Source organism: Balaenoptera musculus, chromosome 10 (genome assembly GCF_009873245.2).
Source record: "Balaenoptera musculus isolate JJ_BM4_2016_0621 chromosome 10, mBalMus1.pri.v3, whole genome shotgun sequence".
NCBI lineage: Eukaryota > Metazoa > Chordata > Mammalia > Artiodactyla > Balaenopteridae > Balaenoptera > Balaenoptera musculus.
In genome coordinates this window covers 65846961-65874284 of record NC_045794.1, presented here as the reverse complement: position 1 = coordinate 65874284, position 27324 = coordinate 65846961, and the positions used below count along the sequence as shown (strand labels likewise).

The 27324-nt window shown below is 34.9% G+C and overlaps 1 protein-coding gene across 1 annotated transcript in view; it reads right to left on the bottom strand.

Annotated features, from left to right (window-relative positions):
- The window catches only part of PTPRQ (protein tyrosine phosphatase receptor type Q), a 269344-nt gene that overhangs the window by 155655 nt on the left and 86365 nt on the right, over positions 1 to 27324 (bottom strand). Inside the window, exons 25-32 of the mRNA XM_036865712.1 lie at positions 23802 to 23974; positions 14965 to 15133; positions 13419 to 13580; positions 13136 to 13315; positions 12424 to 12531; positions 11998 to 12279; positions 1991 to 2173; positions 1532 to 1633 (exon numbers count right to left, since the gene is read on the bottom strand). Coding sequence (XP_036721607.1) covers positions 1532 to 1633; positions 1991 to 2173; positions 11998 to 12279; positions 12424 to 12531; positions 13136 to 13315; positions 13419 to 13580; positions 14965 to 15133; positions 23802 to 23974 — 1359 coding nt within the window. The remainder of the gene's footprint in view (positions 1 to 1531; positions 1634 to 1990; positions 2174 to 11997; positions 12280 to 12423; positions 12532 to 13135; positions 13316 to 13418; positions 13581 to 14964; positions 15134 to 23801; positions 23975 to 27324) is intronic.

Here is a 27324-nt window from a genome sequence, read left to right as displayed (position 1 = left end):
CTTGAGTGGTAATAAACTCTGCCTGTTCAAAATATACGTTCACTACTGGTCTAGGGTCCTTCATATAAGACCTCAGATTCTTACTATAGGGACTATTTCATTAGATTGGAAATAAAGAGGGTACTATGTCTATTAGGGCATTGCTAAAATGATTTAATACATCTTTCTTAGACATTACCTAAGAGAGAAGGAGAGCTAACCTTCTTCCCTAGCCTTTAGCCATTGTCTCTTTGGGAGAACTTTTTTATTTGGTTAATTTTCACTTTGAGAGCAAGAAGAATCTATGAAAAAAATGAAAATTTGGACAGGTGAGTTTTGCTGAAGAAAAAAGCATGGAAAGTAGAGTCAATAACTAAGGAAGACTAACCCATGAGAAGACTTAGAAACTGGGGCAACCCGTTCTAAGTTTCTAGAACTGGCGGTAGAAACTAAGATCTACCAGTTTCTGACCCTGGTAGATCACCTTACCAGGATGCTTTGGTGAAGTATTTTGGTGGAGGGGAAAACATAGAGGGACCTGAAATGGGGGAAGAGGGTTTCTGAAGACTTTATTACTTGGAGTAAAGTAAGAAGAATGCAGAGAAAAGCCTTTCTTCTTCTAGAAGTACGTAACATACATTTTGTCCTGGTGAATGACTAGAATCTGAACCACAGAGCACAGCTTAGTGTGAAGTTGGGGAAACCTGAGAGGGTGAAAAAAGATATTCTACAAACACATGTTACAGCCAGACCTACCCCTCTTCGCAACGGGACTTTCTTTTACAGAAGAAAAATAACATTCTCAAAATACCCAATGTAAAAAACATAAAATGTAAATCCAAATCCCAAATGTATCTCTCAAAAGTAATTTTCTTAGCATGATATATGCCTATAACTTGATGAAGGAGTATTGTAAAGTGGGCTCAGTAGTAAAGTTGATTTTATTCAGGTTAGGAAAATGTAGGCTTAAATATTCAATATGAAGGCTATTAACATTCAGGAATAGCATCTTGGCAAATTACGTAGAGAAATCTGGAAAATAGCCTGAAGTGATTAGCAAGCTAATCCTAATAACAATAAAAAATGTTGCAGGTTGACATAACAGAATCTACTACAAAACTTATGTAAATGTCTATTCTTATGAATGTTAAAGTTGAAAAACACAGTCATAACATATACTGATTGATGTTCAAACTATTCGCACCAAAATTTTAGCCTTAAAAATTCCCATGGAAAAAAATATTACTGATTTTTTTTTACAGAGCATGGATGAAAAAATTCCCATGGAAAAAAATATTACTGATTTCTTTTTTACAGAGCATGGATGACTTCAGAATTTTAAAAAATGCATTTTATATCTGATTTTACTGAACATAAATCTGACTTTGCAAGCTTCTTTTAAATCATGACAATGAAATCTCTGTATAAAGCTGGTGCAGCACACAAGTGCTACCCAAGGCTGGAGAATTCTTATATTATATCTTCATTCTGTATACATGTTTTTTGAAATGTGATGGATTCAAAATATATCACTATTCACTGCTATATTTACCATCTTCTTCAGTCAGCACACTTATGGGTGCACTCCGAACTCCTTCACCTTTGAGTGTACTAGCTGACACCTCAATTATATATTGCGTATACTTCTTCAGTCCTAAATAGAAATAAAATAGATAAGACTTACAAAATGTCCCTTAATTATATGCAAGAAGCAAACTATGAAATGTCTCTTAACACTCTTTCAAAAGTAAAAACTAAATGAAAATGTAGTTCTTGGAATAGTAACTCCTATTCTGAAGACAAAATATTAAAAAATGTGGGAAAGAACTGACTTAGAGTAGTCTTTCATATGACCTGCCATAAACTTCTAGTTTTTTTACCAGAAGGCCAGAATTGTCACACCCTGTATAAAGCTAATCACACTTAACATTTCTAATATAACAACAAGCTAATATTTTGTGGCCACTCTGTCAATATAAATGTAAATATCCAATATTATATATATTTTTACCTTTAATGTTCTGGGTCAAAGAGGTTGTATTTATAATTCTTTCCTCACTTCCATTACTTTTCTTGAGATAAATTGTATATTTTTGTATAATTCCATTGGGACTATTTGGGGGAAGAAATGATAGCTCAATCTCTCCAGAGGAAATGTTTTTGTAAGTAATATTTTCTGGTGCACTATCAGGCACTGAAAAAAACAAAATATACATGCATAAAACAATTCCACCCTAATAGTGCATTTTGCTGAAGTTTTCGCTCCAGTGGATAAGGATATGTATACATGAACATTCATTAGAGTGCGATTATAATAAACATCCTAAATGCAGTAAAATATGGGTAAATTATAGCACTTACAACTGTATAAGACAAATTTCATTTCAAAGAAAATTCATACTACAACTCTACAGACTAATGTTTATAGGATGATATTTTTATTAAAATACCTGAGACTATATTAAACTGTCTTACATTGCAGTACATGCAGATAAAGTGGTCCCTTGGTGTCTGCAGTGAATTGGACCCTCACCCCCACCCCCTTCATGGATACCAAAATTCAAGGATGCTCAAGTCTTATATAAAATGGCATAGTATTTGCAGTTATAACCCATGGACATTCTCCTGTATACTTTAAATCATCTCTAGTTTACTTATAATACCTAATACGATATAAATGTTATGTAAATAATTGTGAATACAATGGAAATGCTATGTAAATAGTTGCCTGCCAGCATGCAGTAAATTCAAGTTTTGCTTTTTGGAACTTGCTGCAATTTTTTTCAAATATTTTCAACCCACAGTTGGTTGAATCTGTGGATACAGGGTCCACAGATACAAAGGGCTAACTGTACAAGAAGGAGGACTGAAAAACACTTAAAAATTGATTCTGCCTTTCATTAATAATGATAATAATACATAAATGATTAATAGATTAGTTTTGATATACAACAAGATCTATGACAAGACAAGGATCCTCTCCTAGATATAAGGTTGCATATAATAACCTGGTAACAAAACAGTCTACTAAGGATACAGGATATCAATAAATGAAACACTAGTTTTCTGTATCTACTAATGTTCTTATTATATTGAATGTAATGGTCACAAAATGGTTTTCTACATATATTCAAATACTAATACTACATGTGGGATTCCAATTCTGCCAAAATACTGGAATAGATAAACACTAAATTGAATGACTATTATAATTAAAAGAAGTAAAACTCTGCATAAAATTAACATTTTTCTTGTCACGTAAGGAATTGCACAGCTGACAAGGGAGTTAGAAATTTCTGGTGGTCCAAAAACAAATGCAAAAAACAAACAAAATAAAATCAAACAAACAAACAAAAAACAAAGTAAAAACAAGAATCCTGAGATGGAAGCTGGTACTAAAGCCTGCTCTGCCTTGGAGGGTACTGGTCAATCCTGGTGACTTTGAGTTTCTGTATTAACAGCTGTGTAGAGTGCCAGAAAAAGAGTATAAAACCTTGGGCCAGAAGAATGATAAAGGATACCCTTGCATCAAGAATTGGAACCCCAAAAGAATGCAATTTCAACTAGTGCCATGATATTGGCCATCTCTGGGGGGCACCTTGAATTCTTCTGCAGAGTACCACAGAACTCAATGTGAGTGGTAACTCCTAGGCTTGTGCAATGTGGTGTATTCACTCTCAAGGACTAGGGGGTGAGAAGTAAGCCCACCGTGCAAAAGAGGCCAGAAAAGTAACTTTTTTCCTCTTGCCACTCCTCTGGATGAAGAGGTGGAATAGAAAGAAAAATTACACGTTTTTGGAACTGTAAGCCTATCCCTATGAGCATATGTGGCCTAAATACATGCTACCCATATAGCCTGAAAAGACCTCTACTTCAGAATATAAATTAAAATGAATTTGAGTTGCCATTACTCAAAAGCAACTAGAAGCAAACACACATTTTCTTGGAAGAAACTCAACTTCAACTCAGTCTACATAAATTTCCCACAGATGAGTTTCAAGGAATATGAACTCACTGATAAAGTCACAAAACACACAGGCAATATCAGGCACCAATAGTTAAAGCCAGCAAAGACCAAGAAAACACAACACACACACACAGCAGTCAGACTTCAAAAGACTTTAGACACTTAAGTTATCAAAGAATAAAAATACAAATGTTTAATATATCTCAAGAAATCAAACATTTGAAAGTATGAGCAAAGAATTCTTTAGATAATAATAAATAATGTAAATAACCAAGCAGACTTGAAAGAGAACCATATAGGACTTGTAGAATAGAAAAATAATAACTAAAATTAAAATTCTCTTGATGCACAAAAAAGCAGATTAGATATAGTGAAAATTTTAGCAAAAAAAATTTACAGTATTGAATAAATTATCAAAAAGTAACTCAGAGAAAGAAAATGTAGAGAATATAAAATGGCAGTTAAGAGACATAAAGGATATACTAAGGGGGTCTAAGAAAGTAGAGAAAAGAAGAAGAAGAAATATTTGAAGGGATAATGGCTGGGACTGATCAAAATTGTTGAAAGATATCAATCTCAGAACAAGGAATTCCAATAAATCTCAGCAAAATTTTCTTTAAAAAATCATATTTAGGGGCTTCCCTGTTGGGGCAGTGGTAAGAATCTGCTTGCCAATGCAGGGGACACGGGTTCGAGTCCTGGTCCAGAAGATCCCACGTGCCGCGAAGCAACTAAGCCCATGCACCACAACTACTGAGCCTGCACTCTAGAGCTCGTGAGCCACAACTACTGGGCCCGCGTGCTACAACTACTGAAGCCACGTGCCTAGAACCCGTGCTCCACAGCAAGAGAAGCCACCGCAATGAGAAGCCCGCAAACCGCAACGAAGAGTAGCCCCCGCTCACTGCAACTAGAGAAAGCCCGCACGCAGCAACGAAGACCCAATGCAGCCAAAAATAAATAAATAAAATAAATAAATTTTAAAAACTCATATTTAGACACATCATTGTGAAAGTACAGAATACCAAAGAAGAGAAGATCTTAACAGCACCAGAAGAAAACAGATCATCTACATAGGAATGACAATTAGACAGAAAAGTGACCTCAGTTGAAAAACTAATGGAATTCTAAACCCAGAAAAATTAACAATAGCAAAATAAAAGCATATTCAGACAATCAAAAACAGAGAGAAAGCCATCAATGCAACCTCAACAGATGAAACTGTAAACAATGCACTTTAAGCAGAAAAATATTTGCTGGAGATGAAAGATCACAGTTGGAAAGATACTGGTTTAAAAATTGCCTTCATAGACAAGTAACAATAATGACTAACTTGACAGTTAAACAACATAAACTAAATATGTGCATATTTTTGCCATTATAGAGTCCTGATATAAGTCCTTTCCTTTCAAAAGAAAGAATAGAACCTTTATTACTGGTAGTCTAAATACAATGGATATAAAAAATGCTACTAATAAATATAGTAGAGAAAATTCAAAAGCCTTAAAAATGTAGAAACAGTACCCCCTCACCCTCACTGTTACCTGTTATGAAGTGCATTGCATCTAAAGCAGACTTAAGAGGAAAAACTGAGATAAGAATGTTAATATTTCTAAAACTTTGGGAAGAACTGTAATTCAATACATAACTTGATATAATAATATATAGCAATATAATCCTACTATCCCTTCCCAAAGACTCAAAATCTTCTCTACTATCTTTCCAAGCCAAACCATTAAATTGAGAAAAATCCTCAACAACTACTCTGAATGCTTTCTTAGCCTTCTGGCTCTAAGTGAAATCTTGGAACTGCTTGAGAACACTAAAACTCAGCACTCTTGGGTAACAGATAGCTATTTGTTTTTCTCTCATCATTCCTATAACCATAGGGCCTGGAAGTCAAGTATTCATGCTTTTCTTTGCCATATCCAGATCTCTTCTTCTTCCTGAAAAACTCGAGGTGTTACCCCTCCTTTAAGGACAATCACCTAGTGGTACTCTTCCACTTCTCCACACGTCTTAAAAGTTTATCACCTGTATGACTGACTTCCTCTCTACCATTCTCAGAGATGTCAACATTGATGGGAAATGATCTGTGCTATTCCGTGGACTCTGTATTCTTCGAGCTCCATAATTTCAATAATCTTTTCCTCCACCTCACTTTAACCATTAGCTTTCATGGCAACACCTGAGGGCTTGTCATTACCAATAACTGTCAGTATTCCTCTCTTTGGCAACCACCTATCTTTCCAGCTGACTGACCCTTGTATGGCCAATCCAACAAGTCTTTGACCCTCATCAAATCTTCACTGTCCATCACCTCCCTTATGTCCTCATCTCCCTACTTACTCAGGTCAGAGTCCACAGTCTATCACTAAAATCACTCCCTAGCAATCTCCAGAAACTCCTTTTCTATCTTACTTTTCTTGCAAGATTCCAACTTAGGTTAAACTGAACTCAGGGCTAGTTCTACATCTGCAATATAACAGCTAAAAATGTCTGAATAAAATACCACTCCATGCTCACTAGCCTTACTTTAATTTATAACCTCAAATCTCAAATCAATCTTTTTCACTGCTTGGCAGCCTATCTATTTTTTAGTTAATTCAGTCTCCTCTGTTATGTATGTTTTCACCATATTCTCTCTCCACAAACATCCAATATCTCCTCCCCCTCCTTATTCGAAGCTGATAAACTTGCTTCTAATTTCATTGAGAAAATAAAAACCTTCAGAAGAGGACTACATACGTTCCTACCACCCCTCTTCCTTTAACTGCCTTCTCTCCTTACTCCTTTCTAAAACCTAGCCCACTTCAGCACTAGATTCCACTCCATCTACCTAGTCAGACTTTAGACTTGACATTCTTTCCTCTCTGTTGTATTTTTAGTTTTTCTCTCTTCACTGAATTATTTCTATCATTGTATACATGTAAACACACATCAGCTATTGCTCCATTCTATCCTCCACTTTATATCAACATTCCTCAAAATTTGCCTTTCCTCATTTTCTCCACTTTGTCTATCATGCTCTCTTAAGTCCCACTTCAATTAGGCATTTCCCCCCCATTTTTAACCATGAAACCTACTGTCATGGAGTCATCAGTGAACTCCATCTTGCCAAACCACGAATCAACTGCATGCCCTCATCTTACTTCACTGTCAGCAGCATTTGACATAGGAAATAAATTGCTTCTCCTTTAAAATATCTATTCATTTGACTTCCAAGACATGACCTTCTCCTGATTTTCCTCCTACCTGACTGGCTCCTCCTTGACTTCCCAAAGTCTCCATGTCCTATTGCTCGAGGACATAGTTGTATGCTTCTTTTCATATCTATCTACGCTCACCCTGATGTAGTGTACCTCATCCCTTGACTTTGAATACCAGAGATGTGATGATGCCTTTAAATTGTATATTCAACCCTGGATCCTTTCCCTGAGTTTTAAGCTTATATGGCCAATTGCTTTCATGATAGGCACTTGACTATTTCAAACATGTTCAAAACATGGACTTCTGAATTTTTCAACCTGATCTCTTCCCCAGACTTCCTCATCTCAGTAAATGGCACCTCATTCACCAAGATACTCAGCCCAAAAACCTAATAATAAATCTTGAGTTTCCTCTTTATTCCCACATCCAATATATTCAGCAGCAATCTTCTAAAATTGCAAATCATATCATGTTCTTGTCTCATAATTCTCCAATAGCTTCACATGAAAATTAAACACTAAACGTCTTAGTATGGCACCTAAGAATTGGCATTGTCCACCTCTGCCTGCCTCTCTCCCTCCTTATCTGCTAATCCTATCCCATAGCTCATACTGCTCAAATGACAGAAATGTTCTGCTTTTCCTCAAACACATAAAGTGCCTTCCCACTTCAAGAACTTGGTAATTGCTATTCCTCTTTCTGGAACACTTTTCTTCCTTATCCTCATCTAATTAAATCTCATACATTATTAATATCTCTAGGTAAATATAACCTCAGAGAGGCCTTTTCTCAGTCTTCTATCTCAAATAGCCTGCTCCTATTCTATAACTCTCTCTTTTCTTTCCCCGATATTTTTTCTTCAAGGAATTTGCCAGTACAAAAAATCATAAATATTATCTGTTTACTGGTTTATGTTCTGTGAGCCTTCTAGAATGTTAAGTTCCAGGAAGATAGAAATTTTGCCTTATTTATTGCTGTAACTACAGCGCCTAGTTCAGTGGTAGCACGTGATATGGAATCCATAAAAATCTGTTCAGTGAATGAATAAATATGCTCAAAATGATACAGAATATATTTAAAACAAGAAAGAAATTTACAGCTAAGGAAAATAAGTAAGACTGAATTGAAGAGCTCTTTAATTGCAAGAAAAAAAGGAATTAGTGATGCTGTGCTTGAATTTTACAACTCAGTATAACTTCTGATTTTGAAAAATTCTCATTGGAATTTGCTAAATTGTCCCTCTGGAGTTAACTGCCTTCCACCAGTAGTCAGGATACAAATATGCATCCCTGACCCCAGGCTGATATCCTTTGCATTTTTATTCTTTTATCCTTAGGGGATAACCAATGCTGGATCTTCAGGGAAAAATAAAGCAAGACAGACTTAATGACAGTGATTTTGGAGAGTAATGATGCACTTAAAGTTTTCTGAATATGTTAATATAAATGTTTCAGACATTACATGAAATTTCTAAAAATCTTATATGTTCTGGTATAATGTTATAAGTCATAATTCTAGTTATTACTTTAAAATGTATATCTCAGAAATTAAAAAAAAAAAGATTAACTATGAGTTGAGCCTGGATGATGGATACAAAAGAGTTCATTATACTGTTATTTTTGTTTATATTTTATTGTTTTTATTGTTTTCTATAATAAAATGTCTTTAAAAAAAGTTTTCTGAAATAGCATGGTGTTTCCAATTGTAGAAGTACCACGTAAAATAGACAACCCATGAATAAAAATTATTATAACAGTTGGAATAAGCTGGATCTATTAAAAAATTAAAAAAAAATAATTTAGGTCATGAAGATCCTAAAATAGAAAGTGGGAAGTTACCCTGAGTACGCCAAAAGATTGTTGTTTGGCATACATAGTTTTAGTGTTATACAGAGAAAGTAATAAATGCCATTCATTAACATGAATAAATGTATACAGTCCTACACAGAGCTTTGACCAACATCTAAGTTACTATCCATTAGTGGTTGTTGCCCCAAATCAGACTTATTCAAGGCATTCGGTTAAAGGCTTTACTGTAAAGAAAGTTATGTCTTAAAAAAGGTAAGAAAATATACATATATGGATCATCAAAGGGTAATTTGTACGGGAACTTAATGTTCTTCATGTGGTTATTGTGCCCTAATTATGAGAAAATATAAGCTAATCTCAAGTTTGTTTATCAACTGCACATTCTATACTTAAAACTTACATAAACACACAGACACACATTCAATCCACACACACACACACACACACACACACACACACACACGAGCAACCTTACATTGATCTTTCCTGCTTGAACACAAGAGTATTTTACTTCCAAGCATTAGTAAAATAATCAAGATAAAACATCTGAACAAATAATGTACTCCTATTTGTAATTAGCAGCATTAACACATTACTGAGTTAGCATAGCTCTCAATTTCTCATGAAACAATATTGAAAAGTGGGATCTTATTTTTTATAGTAAGAGTAGAGGGTGTATTTATTATATTTAATAAGAATATTGAGCCCTGGGAACAAACAGATAGTTGCTCCTGAGCACATCCTGCTTCAAATGACACCTTGAGACTGCTTAAAATTATAGCTTCCTCTTTTGCAAAAAGAACTCAACTCAGTGGTTCAACTGTAGCAAACATGATCTAGGAAAAGTCATTAATGTAGATTCCATTGCCTATGAAACACCCAGTAATTTATATTAACTTTAGGAGGGTGGAAATTCATTTTCTTTTACACAGCTAATATAGCCCAGTAAGGGTTGGTATACTGTAAATTATTTGTTGAATATTTGTTGAAAGGATGAACTTCTCAGACCTCAGTTTTTCATTAGGAATGAAGATAATAATACCTTATTGCTTTATTCTGGAATTAAATAGGCAATTTTTGTGAAAGCCAATAGAAGAGCCCACAATGGTATGTTGCAGGTGCTTAAAATATGCTTCATTCCTTGACATGGTGTAAAATGAAACCAGGTAGAGTAGATATTTTTCTCAAAAATACTTATTTTAAGTACAATATTTATAAAAGTAATGAAGCATGCCAATATATATAATATCAATTAAATTGCACTATAATGGATAACTTATGATAATAAAAAATGCTCTTTTCATTACACTCTTATTCCTGCCATTACAACTATTGTCATCCTCTATGGTCCATTTTATTAATTTCTGTGACCAGTCTCAAAGGATACTTTGCTCAAAGGTAAGCTACTTTACTAGATTCCTAGTTCCTCAAGGTCAAGGACAAGGCCTCACCTATAGCATCTGTCTGAATCATAAGAAATTGTTGATATTTGGCCAATTATGACATATAGGAATAGCAACTCCATATGGTTCAGCCAGTAGCTAGGCAATAAATATTTATTTTTTACAATGCAGGGATAAAACAGTAACTTTATAGAGTTGGCCTAAAAGTGATGCTGCAATATATGACTATAAACATAATATAAACAGTGCACTAAGATCATCAGGCAAATGTCTTGCTTTGTGCTATTTGCTCTTGCATCACTGAAACACAATTAATTCTTTGCTTGCATTATTTCCTTTATATGGGATATATCCCCTGGCCACACAACAACCTCTATAATGTCCATTCCACCGACTCCTTAAGACTCAGGTCAAACGCTACCTCCTCTGTAAGGCTTCTCCAGGCATGTCCTTTCTGTGCTCAGACTCTGCACCTCTGTCTATACACGTACCTCAAGAATGTATATAGACTGTAACAGCTTCATCAAAGAATATATTCCCAAAATAATCAAATTATTTTTATTTAAAATATATTTAAAGAAATCTTATTTTTCTCTATTTTAAAGAAGAGTTTATGTTATCCAACTTTGAGATGGCTTATGTACTGTGTTAACATAACTGATATTACAATTTCTAAATAAAAACAAGTTTAATTACCAAAAAAAAGAATGTAGGGACTTCCCTCGTGGGGCAGTGGTTAAGAATCTGCCTGCCAATGCAGGGGACACGGGTTCAAGTCCTGGTCCGGGAAGATCCCACATGCCACGGAGCAACTAAGCCCGTGCGCCACAACTACTGAGCCTGCGCTCTAGAGCCCATGAGCCACAACTACTGAGCCCATGCACTACAACTACTGAAGGTCGCGCACCTAGAGCCTGTGCTCCACAACAAGAGAACCCACTGCAATGAGAAGCCCACGCACCACAACAAAGAGTAGTCCCTGCTCGCCACAACTACAGAAAGCCCATGCGCAGCAACAAAGACCCAATGCAGCCAAAAATTAAATAAATAAATAAATAAATTTATTTTTAAAAAAACAATGTATGTAGATATATGTATGTGTCTATACACACACGTACATATATATGTATAGAATTTATATAGTCTCTATACATCTATATACCTCTATCTATAGATATACACCTACATTCAGCTTTACATATATGTACATCTATACATATATATGTATAAATATAGATATATCTACATCTATAGATAGATGTATACGGATGTATAGAGAATGTATATAGATTATATATAGTATAGGAGTCTACTCTTATGAACGTGTCTCTGCTATTACCTAATTTGAAAGCAACCAAATTTATAGGTACACTGAAAAGACCTTTGATTTCTCAAGGTATTTCATTTGAAAAAAAATCACTGATTTTTATTCTGGAGTTCCCTTATATGTAAATCAGACTTAAAAAATTTGCACAGCAAGTCTTTTCCCGTACTTTACCAGAAAGAGTATATAAATTCCTGGATTATACAAAACAGAATGACAGACTTTAGGTTATGTAAAATATAAACAATATGGCAATTATCAGCCATGTTTACTTCCTTACTATGTATTAAACAAACAAAAACTTACCAGTCTCAGAAGTCCTTACAGAGAGTAAAGAAGATAACTGATTGCCATGACCAAATCTGGTATATGACCTTACAGAAATGTTATAGAGGGTGTAAGGTTTTAAGTCTCTTAAAATTATGTTTGTTGTTGAGGTGTTCTTCATGAATAAGGCGTCTATATTTTTATAGAGCACTTCATAAGCAACAATAATCCCACTGGGTTTCTCAGGTGGTGACCACTTCAAACTTATTTCACTAGCAGTAACATCAATAACTTCAACATCTTGAGGTGATGATTCTGGTTCTGTGGGGAAAAAACCAAAACTTTAAATACATGTTATTTTTTCATGCTTATTACTTCAGACACTAAAGGCAGCATGAGGTAGATGGCAATAAGCATGCAACACCATTTGCTTCTTTTTATTAAAACTGCACCCGATACTCTTACCATCTTCTGGAGTTCTCACAAAGATGTCATTTGCTTCGGACAAAGAACTTTCTCCAACACTGGTTGAGGCAGCCACTCTCATTTTATATTTTGTATATTTCTTTAACCCTATAAGGACAACAGGCAATTTGTTTAAAGTCCTTAAAATAATATTCTTGTATTAGTGCCATTTAACACAGGACTAGTGAAAATAACTTATTCGGGAGACTGGTTCTCTAAATCAGCCTCCTTATAATCCCAATCTCCCAAACTTCCTTGGGATGAGAGCCTTTCCATCTTGATGACGTTTTAGTTTTTTCCTAAAATATTAAGGCAATCATGTGAGGCTGAAGAAATCATTTTTGGCACACTGCAAGGAGTACAGTTGATTTGGCACAAACACCATGTCAGCTCAATTACTTCAGCTGATTGTCACATACAATCAATCAAGCCATCAATACTGAGTTATTTTGATGTACCAGGCATAAAATCCCCTAGGTTAAGAGTATATTCTTAGGATACCTGTTATCTGATGACTTTATTTGCAGACAAATATAGTTAAAGAAAAACACATCTAATCAAGTAATTTCTGCAAGTATTTTTCAAGATATCCATGGGAGCACAGCACAACAAAATCTGGAATGATGCAACACGTGCCCTGCTGTGTTTAACGGCATAGAGAGATGTGTATTTTCCATCAGAAAAAGAATGTCCAAACAAAACTTTGTTCTACCTGTTATGAGAAAGCTGTTATCTATAGTAGTCATCTGGAATGCTCTGTTTGTATCCAGTTCCATTGCATAAATTGTATAATGAGTTATTTTTCCATTAGGATATTCTGGAGGATCCCAATATAACAAAATAGATGAAGAACTAATATTTTTATAGTTTATAACTTGAATGGAGCTTGGCACTTGAGAAGAAGAGTGAACAATTAATATGAATGAAAAGAAAAGTATTACAGTGTACAAGAGCAATATTTGCAGGTAATTATTTCAAGGGAAATACATTCTTACCTTGCTCACGTGTCCTAACATTGAGAACCGTTGGTGGTCCTTCTCCCATGATGGTGAAAGCAGATACACTAATCATGTGCTCAGTGAAAGGTACAAGTCTCCTGATAACGTAAGACAGCTGTTCAGCAGCAATGTCAGCGATATACTGACTCCTTGAAGTTCCTATTTGAAATCAGTTTTTAAAAAATGTTTGGCTTTGTGATCAAGATCATTCTTGCTCACACAGTGAAATTTTAAACCCAATTTCACATTATTCATTAGTCTCTCCATGTAATCCTTTATATGAAAGGTAGATATATAATTAATAATAAATATGCCAAATATACCCCAACAATATACATAAATAGTTTGTGATCATAATATAGTTTTGCTAGTTGTTATACACTATCCCAGAACAAGAGATTAGTGTTTTGAGAAAATATAACTTTCTAAAAAATACAGGCTAGGAGTTTTTTCTGAGAAGACCATTAGGCAATAATATCAAATTTAAATATTATAAGTCAATGCTGTGTTATAATTTGAAAATCATAGAAATAAGGTTTTATTTGGACTCAAAATTCCCCACACATTTGCTAAATCCATTAGTGATTTAAAGCAAGCATGCTTATAAAACTGCCACATAAATATGTCTGGACAAGGATTTCAGAAAATGTTAGTTTTTTTAGTTTTTTAGAACTTGAGCTTACAATGTTAATTAGCATCTAGGCCAAACAAAGTATTTAAGGAAACATCTACATCAGAAATCATGGGCCTCTTAATTTTTAGTGTCTTCTAAAATTTAAGTCTTCTTTGCTCAGGAAAAACAGATCAATGAATGAAATAAACATATATTAAATGCAATGTGATACTTCTGCCTAATTCCATCATCAACAAAATAATATAACACTTTTAATTTGGAACGGAACAAATCAGAGAAAAAACAGTAAGAAAAAATTTTTTTCTCACTTAGCATTTTAGAAAAACCAGAGAGATCATTTAGATTTGTGTCTTCTAACCAAGTATTTTTAATTCGCTATATATGACATTCTCTTTTTAGAGACAATAAGATCCATTGACCCTGAAGAGCAAGTGTATACACTAATGACATCACCACATCATTGGGGTCACCTACACCTGTTTATCACCCCATGCACTAGAGTTGTAACTTTCTGACCTATTTACCTTCAGTGACATTTGAAAACCTATTAGTCAAAAACTGCAGAGAGTGTGAGGCCTGTAAATGATTTGAAGATATGTTAATCCCTTCCCATCACACCTGCTTTGGCAACTGTAATAACCGATTGTCTATGCAGCTTGGCTAGAGACTCTAGGGTGCTACTTTCTCTCCGAGGAAGGTCAGATGGGTTAGGAGGGGCCAGCTCCTGCCTGTGTGGCATTTCCATTTGCTGTATGAGGTTATCCGACAGTTAAAGAAGAAAAAATCTGACTCCAGCACATGGACCATTAATAATTGGGTTGAACTCCCAGCTAAGGTTCATATCTGTGCTAGCTAGTACCGGTGGTTTAAATACATTTCACAGAACAACAACAACAAAAATGTACCTACCAACTGTTGAAGCTCTGCTCCTCACAGGAAAGTTATTATGTGGACGACTGTTATACATAGCTGAAGCAATCGAGTACAGGTCAGAAGACATCTCTGCTGAACCCTCAAATAATCCTGCCATTGACTCTACTATGTTCACAGTTTCTGGAGCCATGGGGTCTTTTATATACTGCAATTGAAAATAGATATTTACAAAGACTGCTCGTGACAGTTAAGTTTAATAATGGCTTCACTCAAGGACTAGTTTCAAAAACTAGTAATTCTGGAATCATGGTTTTTTTTTAAATAATATTATTTCCCTGACTGCTGTCTCTTTCACATTCCAAGATTTCATCCTGAAGCTACTAAAATCCTGCATCATTGTACCCATTGTGATCAATTCCGTATCTTAAGAGACCAATACTGTATTGTGGGAAAAAGAAGATAATTCGTTTCTGACTTAAGTTAGCTTCTTTATGGTAAAATTAGACATCCTCATGCAAAGGTTTCATGACTAAAATATTTTAACTGCTCACCCCCCAAAAATAAGTGTTCTAGGCTTACTGCTTTATTAATATGTGTTTTGCTTTGCCGTCTATATGTCCTCATTTGTACATGAGGTGTGAGCAGCCTGCATGCCTGGTAGATACACGTCACTAATAATAGTTTAATCTGTCATCGAGAAAAGTTACAGACATGAACAAAATTACATGGCAATAATTTTCAGAGTTCAAGGCAGACCTATCCAAGGCTCTGGATTTAAGGAATATTTTGGGTAACTGTGATTGTTCCTAGATGCCATAGTGTATCTCACAAGTGTCGAGTTCACCAAAGTGGCAAATAATGAAGTGAAAACAAAATATCAGGAGCAGATTACAGATATACACGGTAGAGTTTTATGTTGGGACAACAGGAGGACTCTCTCCTTTCTTTCCCACATAGCATAATGGATTGAAAGAGAATGAGAAAATTTGAATATGGTCTAGGTTTCAGATGGTACCAAGACAATATCAGTAATTGTGTCAATTGTGGTAACGGAATTATTGAATAAATTAAAATGTCCATGTTTTGTAGGAATCCATACTTAGGCACCTAAGAGCAAAAAGATATGAAGTCTGGAATTTATTTCAAAATAGCCGTAATCAACAGCAACAACAACGAGAGACAGCTGGGGCAAGAATGGCAGCATGCTGCTAATTACTGAATCCAGGTGATGGGTTAATGGGCACACATTTTATAATACTCTTTTTTTCTCCATTTATACCAGTTCAAAATTTTCCAAAATGAAATAGTTTGGGGAAAAAAAGAAACTGTTGCAAAAACTACTCTCTTTTTGTCAATTCCTTTTCAAGTTCAGTTTCAAAACTCACTCCAAACCCTTTTTTTAAAAAAAGAAAATTATTCTATTCCTTCTCAATTCCCTGCTCTCGTACCCTCAGAATTTGTAATTAATTCATAGTATAGGTTTTATTTATTTATAAAATTCTGGTACACCTGTGTTTTAATTATCTTACATGTTTTGGGATTGTGTTTACTCCGAGAGCCAAAAACAGGCTTTTAATTCCTTATTAACATAAAGCACTTAGTATTGTTAAAAAAGTAGTAGATACTCAGGAAAAATATCGGGATGGCAAGAAATTTTAAGGCAGTTTACTTATTTAACTAGCTACAAAGACAGCTCATTTAAATATTAACTTTTCTGAAAAATAAAAAAATGGAGAAAAGATGCAAGGATATCTCTAGTTCTCCAAATGATATTTATAAAATAAAATTATCTAAATCTTGTTACATCTTTAGCCAGAAAAGTATTGTGATAAAAAGTAGGGAGACACCAATAAGATTTACTCTAAGAATATTGTGATAAAGCACTCTGGATAAGGAACCCTATATGGAACAAACTAAAGCTCTTCCATCTTTCAAGGCACACTTCAGCTCTCTCTCCACTGGGAAATCAGAGAAGGCATGAATCACAAACACATAATTCAGAGATGCTCTGGTAGTCCAGTCAATATTTAATGCCTGAACCACACAGCTGTTTCCACTATCAATCAGCCACCCTTTGAGAATCCAGTGTACAAAGCACTATAAAGGGTACGACGGGGTAATACAAAGAATTTCCCCTGAACTATGATTTTGCATTAAATCTCTCATATTTTATACCAATGTCAGATAAGCTTTTGAGAGTTAAACCATCGTACCCTATCAATTAACTAAGTTAAGCATCTCTGTTGACAAACTGCTGTTTCAGCCTAAGAGCTGACCTGAGTTAATTCTATCTGAATTTTCCCAAATTCATTGGAAAGACCCTCCCTAACTACAAATGATTTGAACATTGGTTTTGTAAAAACCCAGAATGTTACTAATTATCACCAAGTGTGCCATGTTGTGAATATTTCCCACACTTTGCCTCTCTAAAAAGGTATTAAGTATTAGGTTTTTCAAAGGATGAAAAAGAAATAATTTTAAGAGCAAAAATGATGGGAAAGAACCAGAACTTAAGAGAGTAATGAGAAGGGGCTGAGAAGTAGGAGTGGAAATGAGGGATACAGAAGGGAATAAAGGCCCATCACAACTCCCAAAAGCTTGGACTCATTGAGTTAGCCCAGCATCCTCAACCTCAGCAGTAATAACATTCTGTGTTGGATAATTTTTTGTTATAGGGAGCTGTCCCGGGCATTGTAGGAAGTTTAGCAGCATCCCTGGTCCCTACCCACTAGAAGCATCTTCCCAGCAGTGACAGTGAAAGCTGTCTTCAGAGATTGCCAAATGTCTCCTGGAGAGCAAAAGTGCCCCTGGTTGAGGACAACTGACTTAGGGGATGTCACAATTCATCAACATGAAAAGCTTCTCATATGCTACTTAGGAATCTTCAGAATTTATGTGACAGAATTAGAAGTCTTCAGAGTTAAGTTCCTAATCTGCCTGAATAAACCAACCTGATTCTACATGTAACAGTCTTCATCATAACTAATGTGATTTAAAAAAAAAAAAAACGAAAAAACTCTAGTACATCTATCAACTTCCACTCACTAGAAGTCTGCTCAATTGAATTAATGAAAATTCTGACTTATTCTTAAGAAATGCTTCTCTATTTTATTATAAACTATAACATGATTTGTACTATTATCAACCAGTGGTAAAAAGAAGTTTACAATTAGCATATGTTTGGAAACCTTCTAATGGATACTATATCATTTTGCACATTATTTGGGTGATAAATCCTTAAGACTTGATTCTATTTATGTTCCTAATAATCAATGAAGTAAACTTGTCTCAAGCATTCCTTAACTACCTTCAAGTCCTGTCCTCAGCCTCAATCTGAAGCAACTGTCCAAGCATTTAGCTGGCTTTCTTCTCATACTCATCACTGACAAACACTGATATACTTGAGAAATAGGTTGGATGAAAGGATGTATCTATACAAATCTCAGAAATTTGTAACACTACATAGCAAAGCAGTGTCTTTGGGGATAAAATGTCCCAGGGTTCGAGTAGAATAACAAGTACAGGATGAGATTTTAGTGTGAAATTCAGCTAGAGAGCAATCCATGGAGAGATGACTTCAGGGATTTTCTAACTTTTGTCTCGGCAGAATGAGTCTCCCAAAGAAATTAATTTTATTCTTTGCATTGACAGAAGTAGAAAGTTTACACAAAAGGAGAAAATAATTCTGCTCAATTTGGCTCTAGTCAAACTACATATGGAATATTGTGTTCAGCTGAGAAAGAGGCTCATTGACAAATTGGAAAATATACACAGAAGAGTTATCAATAATATGAAGGATCTGGAAACCATGACTGATGAGAAACTGAGGATGTTAAGCCTTAGGGAAGCCATGACCATTATCTTCAAATGATAAAAAGTTAAATCACTGTGTACTGTTATTACTACTGCAGAGACTAACATTTAAAGCTACTCTGTGTCAAGTACAGTGCTAAATACTTTTTCCCATGTGATATCACTTCATTATAACCTAAAGGGAAAGATATTATTATCTCCATTTTACAGTCATCTGTTCAAGTTCACAAAGCTAGTCATAGCAGAGGTGGGATTGGAACACATTTTCCTGGTTGCAAATCCCAAACTCAAAGTCATTATAAGCTACTGTGTGGGTCTATAGAGGAGAGATGGGACAAACTGCTAAACATTAGTGGACGAATATTTCAGTCCAAAACAGTTAAAGAACAGGGTAGTTTCTTATTTATCTATGTATATTCTGGACCTATCACAGTGCCTAGAACTTTATAGTTACCTAATAAATGCATGTCTGAGACCATAAGGAAGCATGGTTTAAAGCTTATAGAACAGGAGCTGCTTTTGTAGTAGCTGATACCCTATTGTCAGAGTTGATCACATATTTTACCAGAGGCTGGATTCCCAATCATTTATTAGGTATGTTATAAATGACATTCATATATAAGCTTGGAAGTTGAAATAACAGTCCTCAAACCCTGAGATTAAATTTTCTAATGTATTTCTTCAAATATGTTTTTAAATATCGAGAGTAAAATCTTATATGTATTTCAGCATGCTTAAATAACCTCTGTTTATTAAGAAACAAACAACTCATGAGAGGTCACTGGAAAAAATTTCAATAAGGATGATGAGATCAGGTCAAGCCTAGCATAGGATGATTATATTTTAATACTTTTTTTAAAGTGTCATCATCATGATATATGTACATGGCTAAAAATGCAAGAGGTGATGAAGGATTTACAATGGAAATACTTCCCTGTCTGTACTTTTCCAGTTGCAAGTCTTACACTGCAGAAGCAACACTTTTTTTTTGAGATTTTGAAATCAATTGTTTATTTTAATTGAGATATAACTGACATATAACATCATATTACTTTCAAGTGTACAACATAATAATTCAATATTTGTATATTTGTTGGAAGCAACACCTTTAATCATTTCTGTTTTCAGTTCTTATGGCGTTACTTCTAAAGTCACTAGATAGCATGCTTATACTGTTCTGTTAAGGCTCACTCACTTTAGACAGTATCAACTGACTTTCTGCTACGACAGGAAAGCTAGATTACTTAAATAGATGCATATTCCCGTTCCCAGTCCATTCTCATTTTTTATTTAGTTACTTTTTTAGTTTAAGTAATATACTTAAATCTGGAAGGATTATTCTCATAGACACGTGAAACACAAAACAGTGAAGAGACTACAGTGGATAGCCTCTCTCGTGATCCCTCCACTATCCCTACCTCCTGTTGTTCATGCTTTTGTATAATCCCTTCCTCTTGGGTGGGAACTGGGGTTTGCATCTAACCAATGGAATAAGGCGAAGGTGATGTGATGTCACTCTCACAGTTATATTATACAGACTCTCCTCGCTGGCTTGATGAGGCAAATGGCCACGTTGGGAAAGTTTTCTAGCAAGAAAATGTGGGGGATCCCCATGAGCTAGAGCTAAGGGTAGTCTCTAGTCAAAGGGCCAGCAAGAATCCAAGGCCCTCAGTTCTACAATCAAAAGGAAATGAAATCTGCCAAAATTCTACATGAGCCTAGAAGTAGATTCTTCCCCAGTCAAGGCTCCAGATGAGAACACAGGACAGTAAGCCACTTAACTGCAGCTGTATGAGACCCTAAGTAGGGAACCCATCTAAGCTGTCTGGATTCCTGACCTACAGAAACTGTGAGATGATAAATGTGAGTTGTTTTAAGCTTGTGGCAAATTGTTATATAACAATGGAAAACTAACGTAGTAAGTTAACAAAAATAGTCCAGGCAAGAGACTATTCAATCCTGAGCTGGGGTGGGGACACAGGAATGGAATATAGAGGTATGAAGGTCACACTGTGGAGGCAGAAATAACTGGCCTTAACATTGAGTGGCTATTAAATGCTAAGTATAACCAAAGTCAGAGGTAATTCCAAGGTTTCAAGCCCTCATGAAGAGAGGATAATGGTACCATGAACCAAAAAGAGAGACATCAGGCATATAAAAATGCCATGAAAGCCTTCCAAATGCTTAAACAATGACCTTCAGATCGGAGATCTGTGGTGTGCCCAGTCCAAGGGGTTAGGAATTCTAAGCCTGTTATTTAGTATCTGGGTTTCAAGTCAGCCTCTCTCCAGGCCTTGTTCTTGACCACTAAAAACTATTAATTGCCTTTACAGACTTTCTTCTTGTGTCCTGTGGGAAACTTTATATGCCCCCATCACTGTCCCAGAACCTCTGTCTAGTATCTCTTCTTCATTCCAACTTCATCTCCTCCTTCCAATCAAGAACCAAGTCCTGTTATCCCAAAAAGGATGCTTGTTTTGTTTTGTTCTGTTTTATGAGTTTAAATGTGATGAGCCCTGGCAGAACTTCACCACAAATGATTTGAATTAGGGAGGCAGAGTGTCAGAGAGAAAAATCATCATGGAAAACAAGGCAAAAGAGTCATGAAAATAGGAAGCAGTGATTGAAACTGTGCAGTTATCAAAAAAAAGTGTAATGACATGGCTGAAAACAGAACTCTCTGCAATACCCTTATAATGAAGAAGTTAGAAAATTGTAAAAGAGCTTTTTTATTTTATTCATTTTTCATTGCACAAGGCCAAAATTTTTGCATACTCACAGTATATGAAAGTGGAGCAAGTATTAGGGAGAAAATGGTTGTATCAAAAGCTGAAGAGTAGGAGGCAAACGAATGGATTTTGGAGGAGACAGGGAAGATGAGGACAGCTAAAACTATATTACCACCTTATCTGACACTTAGGAGGCCACTGGTGACTTTCAACAAGATTTCAAGGATTTAAACAATTCTTGAGACAGGGTGTGGAGGCTATACTGTGAGAAGTTGAAGAGTGAATAGAAGAGTCCTTATCCTACATCAAGGTCAAGGAAGAGGATAATAAATGAATACACTAAGCCAGAGGTTTTATCTGTTATCTCCTTTACTCCTCATCATATAAGGTGCTTATATAAGCTCTGCTTTAAAAATAAGGGCAGCAAGTCTCCAAAAGTTGACTTGACCAAAGTCATAGATCTAGAAAAGGGCAGAGCCCGGTCTAGGACCCTGGTTCATTTGGATTTAGAGCCTCTGCCATATGTCTCCCCACATCAACCTCTTGAAAGGTGAACCCAAACACCAATCACATGGGGAAGCAGAAATATTAATAAAGCTCCTGAGCTAATGAAGAAAGATACAATCACAGAAATAAAGAGAAGTATAATGTCTCCTTTTATTGAGACCTAAGGAAACTAATATTGAGTTCCAATGAGGGTGAAAGGTCCAGTGCCATGATTAACAATTACAACAGGTCACAATTATTTAGCACCAAACTTACCATATGCCAGGGAACAAGGTCTAAGCTCTTTACACACATGAATCCACTAAACCTTCATTAACAATCCTGTGTTATAGGGACTCTTATAGTCCCTATCTTAGAGAAGAGGAAACTGAAATTCAGAGAGGTCAAGCCTACTTTCTCAAGGTTAAACCATCACTACGGGCAAAACCAAGGTTTAAACCCAAGCATATTTTCTCCTAGGCCTATGCATTTAACCTCTCTGCTGTACAGCCCAGTAAGTGACCAAATTAGGATATAAGCCCAGATTTGTACAGTACCAAAGCTCATGTTCTCTCTACTATGTCACAGAGACTGCAGATCATATAGATATAGGCAGAATCACAAAGAAGTCATTCCAGAATCTCTTAGTTTCAAGAGAAAAAGAGGTGTGGCTTGCCATTCAGTAGATGTCATTACAAGTGAGAGACCTGTCACCCAGTCCTAAAATAGTGAAGTATCTAATTTAAGGCCTTCTCAGCAGGAGCAGAGGATTAAGCTTTTGCCCTTTGCCTGAGTTGTCAACTAAAGTATCAGAGAAATCATAACTCACCATTTTTGCACAGAGGAATGGAGTCAACATTGGATTAAAATTTAACCCTGGGCCAGAGATGTCAAACGACTTGGAGTAATAAGTCCTGGGTGGCCAGAATGCATTAAGCACATAGTGAGGTCAACTTTCAGGTAGGTGTCAGAAATGGAGGAGAGCTGGGACTAGAAATAGAATAGATAATATATGTGGAGATAGGAAAAAACAGTGATTCTGGACCAAAGGAGTGGAACCTAATTACTGAATAACCATCAGGTAGTACCTCCAAGGTACAGAGATTGCTACACTCACTGGTCCCAAGTATATTTAATTTTTGTGAGCCCCAGGAGCCACCAATATCTGGATACAACTAGTCTGCAGCCTTAGAGGGAACTCACAGGTGAACAGCTGGCTGGATGAGGTGAATGAAGACAGTGAAGGAAAATCACTGCTTCCAAACAGAAACAAAGGGGGAAAAAAGACTCCCGGTGTGAACAGAAACAAACATTGTCCTCTTATTTTATATCTATGAAATGATTTCATCTCTTTTATTTATTTGATTTCTTTAATCAAATGTATATTGTTTGTTTGTTTTTATATGAGGCAGCTTTGAGAAATTTGGCTTCCTAAGTAGGTCAAATCATTTGTCAACAACAGCTACTAAAATTACTGTGCCTTCCTTTGGCAACTATTCCAAATTACAAGCACAGCCTTAGAAGGAGTACTTAAATCATAACAGGAGTTTCCAAACAATTCATTAACTTAATTACCATAATAATATTCACTTATGGAAGTACCTTTAGTCCCTGCTTAATTGCTCAATTAACATTTTTCATTGCTGAAAAAGAATAGCATTTAATAATATATGTCCTAAAATGAAATATGATGAGCTAGATTATCAACATAGCCTAAATTTACTTCATTTTGTACTTTGAAGCTCATCAAATATTTTACGTTTGCATGTTGGCAAATCTTCCAAGTTATCAGGGTCAAAACCAAGTAGAAAGGGCTCACCAAGATAAGAAATTAAAGTGCAATACCTCATCTTTTCCTGTGAGCAGAGTATTTTCCAATGTTACTCCTGTCTCAGAAACTAATACTTTCACTCGATATTGGTTAATGATTCCATTTGGTTGTCGTGGTTTCTTCCAAGTAATGCTTATTTCTGTGGCTTCTACTTCTGCAACTTGCAAATCAAATACTGTACCTGGAACTAAAAAAAGAGAATAGGAAAAGGGAAATTTAAAAATACATTCTCAAATTTTTTAAAATTCCCTTAATTCTTAGTTCACGATTGAAGATATATAAGCAATTCTATCAGAAAACAGACTAAAACAATTTGCTAATTTATTAATAATTAAATTTGTATCTGATCGTTTAAAATATACAGATATTTAAAGTTAAATTTCTACACGTTGTTCTCAAAATGTACACAAGAAACAGAATAACATGGAATAATTTTCCCAAATCAAAATGTCACAACATTTGTTCGAAACAAATTAATTAATAAAAATAACTTCCCAGGGAAAGTTGTTTATGACTGATGAATGCCCAGTAGAAATCCTGAAGACTTTACAAAAATTACAACATACCAAAAGATAATATCCAGAATACCGTGAATGAAATTACATGTAGTTGGTAAAAATCAATTAGGCAAATTTTAATTCATTATATTAAATTGTTTGAAGAGTTGATTGATATTTTCCTGCTGATTTTACAAATTAATTATGTGAATCTCAAATTTCCGATGCCCTCAATCTTTGCAATAGTAAAGAAAAAGAGAAAAACTGACAATTGGTTTAAGATAAAGCAAGAAGTACTTAAATTCTAGTTAGAAAGTCATCAAGTGGTAATCATTTTGTAATGTACAAAAGTATAAAATCACTAAATAAATAAATGAATGAATGAATGAATGAATCTATGTATGTCACCAAAAGCAAACTCTAGGAAACCTCCCAGGGCCACAGGAGTAATGAACCAAGAGTAAACCTGCTCTGGGCACTTGTCCACTTTCTGTCTATAGTTCACTGTATGATTATAAATAACCAATTCACCCCTCCACCTTTAGTTTCCCTAACTATAAAATGGGTGTGATTAAAACTTTCCTATCACTATACAAAGTTAGGAACAAATTCAAAAGACTTTATAATATGTTGGTTCAAGAAAGAGAAAATGAGATGTAAAAATATTGTCCTTTATGATTAGGACGTGGTCACACATTAAATTCATTTCCCTAATTTCCCTGTTTCCCTAAGCTGAGATATTTCACAGTAGTACAGGTTTATCAAATTCCAGTTAGAAGAAAGACATATTAGGGGTATAATACAAATGAAGAATGACTCTGTTCTCCTTTAAGATAACAAAAAGGAATTGAAAATTAATGTCACAACTCCTATAAATATTATTATAATTAATGAACCTAATTATGCTTATGTTAACCATGTAGTAAGCTCCTGTAACCATGTAGTATTTTATCCAGTAGATTAAGAGTTGGGTTTTTTTTTTTTTTTGTCTCTATGAAGTAATCAGTAAAAAAAAAAACTCCCTGGATATTATAACAATGTAAATATTTCTTAATGTTTGTTGACTAGTTAATGGCTAGGTGGATGAATTCTGGACTAAGAGCATATCTGATTACTGCAGTCAAATTTCCAGTGTCCAGTATCGGTAAAACCTGTGCTCAAAACTGAAATAAACATAACATGGGTACACCTATAATTTGCCAATTATTTGCATCTCCTTTTCTAAAAACATTTTGGTATATCTCTATATAGAAGGATAACTCTTTAGATTGATTTCCCCAAAGGTGTTCTAATCTGAAGGAAAAATAGTTTGACCTTTGAAAGACTGAGGAAGAGTTCTAGGCTAGAACCCTACAATCACTGATTGATTCATTCATCATTCAACAGACTGAGGACTCATCATACAGTCACTGTTCTAGGCGCTTGAGGATAGAGGAAGGAATAAAACAGATAAAATCCTTTGCATAGGTCACCTCTTACATGTTTTATTTCATTAACATACACTGTTCCTAAAGCTTATGTTTCTATCATCATATATGTCAATATACATTTTTCAAGAGTAGAGGACCTTTCTAATTAACCATGTAGTATGAGAACAACACAGCTATTTAAATAGCAAAACTCCAATTCCACCTTTCTTTGACATTTTATTTTGGGGGCGCTATGTAGACAAACTCTCAGTATTGCATAACATAAATCAAAGAAGAGACCTGGCACTTTTCCATCTAATTTGAACTCATGTAGAATCTTAACTGAAAAAGCCAGTTTAATAACTACATTGATCAGAATAGTCAGATAACTAAACCCCGCCTACTATAAAATAAGTGAAATGGTCAGTCCCATGTGATATAACATAATAATGTAGTAGGATACCAAACATTACCCAGTACAGCAGTATATTTAAAATGTACTGTCTCTTATTCTGTTAGCCAAACCTAAAAATAGTAGCAGACACTGTTTCTCTATCTTTTGATTTATACTTTTCAATATAACTTAGTAAGTATTGCCCCATGACACTAATGCCTAAAGTTACAATCCAACTTTAAGTGGTTCTATGTTACCCTAAAAATGTACCCCAAACTTGTGAAGAATGATTCTAAGGCTGTCTCTTTTTTTTATGAAAGAAGAAAAAGCTTAGGGGATAAAGGAAATGGAGTAGACAGCATTGTATCTTGTCTTTAGAAAGATACTTGATATGTTACACCACAAATTCTTATGGGGAAACCAGAGAAGTGTGGATTAGATCAAACTTCTTTAATATTGATACCAAATTAACTAAAGAAAATCAAACACACAAAGCAATTATTCATGGTTCAGCATCAATTCTGAAGGTGTTGTCCATGGGGATGACCTAAGAATCATTCTCAAGTCAATACATCTATAAATTTTACTAAGAAATGGGAAACAGAGTACACATATGATTGGTAAAAATATATTCCAAATGATTTGGAGTTTGCAGATGAAAAATTCTTAGAAAAAAATGAAATGGAGACAAATGGCTCTGGGGTAGAGAAAATACATTAAAATAAGTCTGCCATTATCTAGCAAATTAAACTTCCATTAGAAGTGACTTTTGCAAAAATCTACTGAAAAATAAAAGTCATGGAGAATCGTGAAAAACACAAAGTTCAGAGTTTCTCAGTGATCTCCCTACAAAGATGTTGCTACTATTTGCAGAACGTAGCAAATTGAAACTACTAAGGACAAATGTCTTCACTTCCATAGTTTATTTATGGGGGAATAAATATGGATTTCAATACTTTGTTTGCTTTTAAGAAATGATGTTAACCTCCTTAAAAGATACTTGACACTAGTGGCAGAGAAGTTTTAGGGGATATTGAAGCAACAAAATTTACTTAAGTTTCTTTAATCCCGATACAAATAATAAGAAAATTCTGTTGCTTATGTTATATTCAGCAGATTACCTCATTTTGGAATAGGCAACTATGATGTTTTATAACATTAGAGATTATTAAATTATCATTTTTTTCCAAAACCATCTCTTCTTCATGCCTACGTAGAAATCTGCTCAGTAAAATAT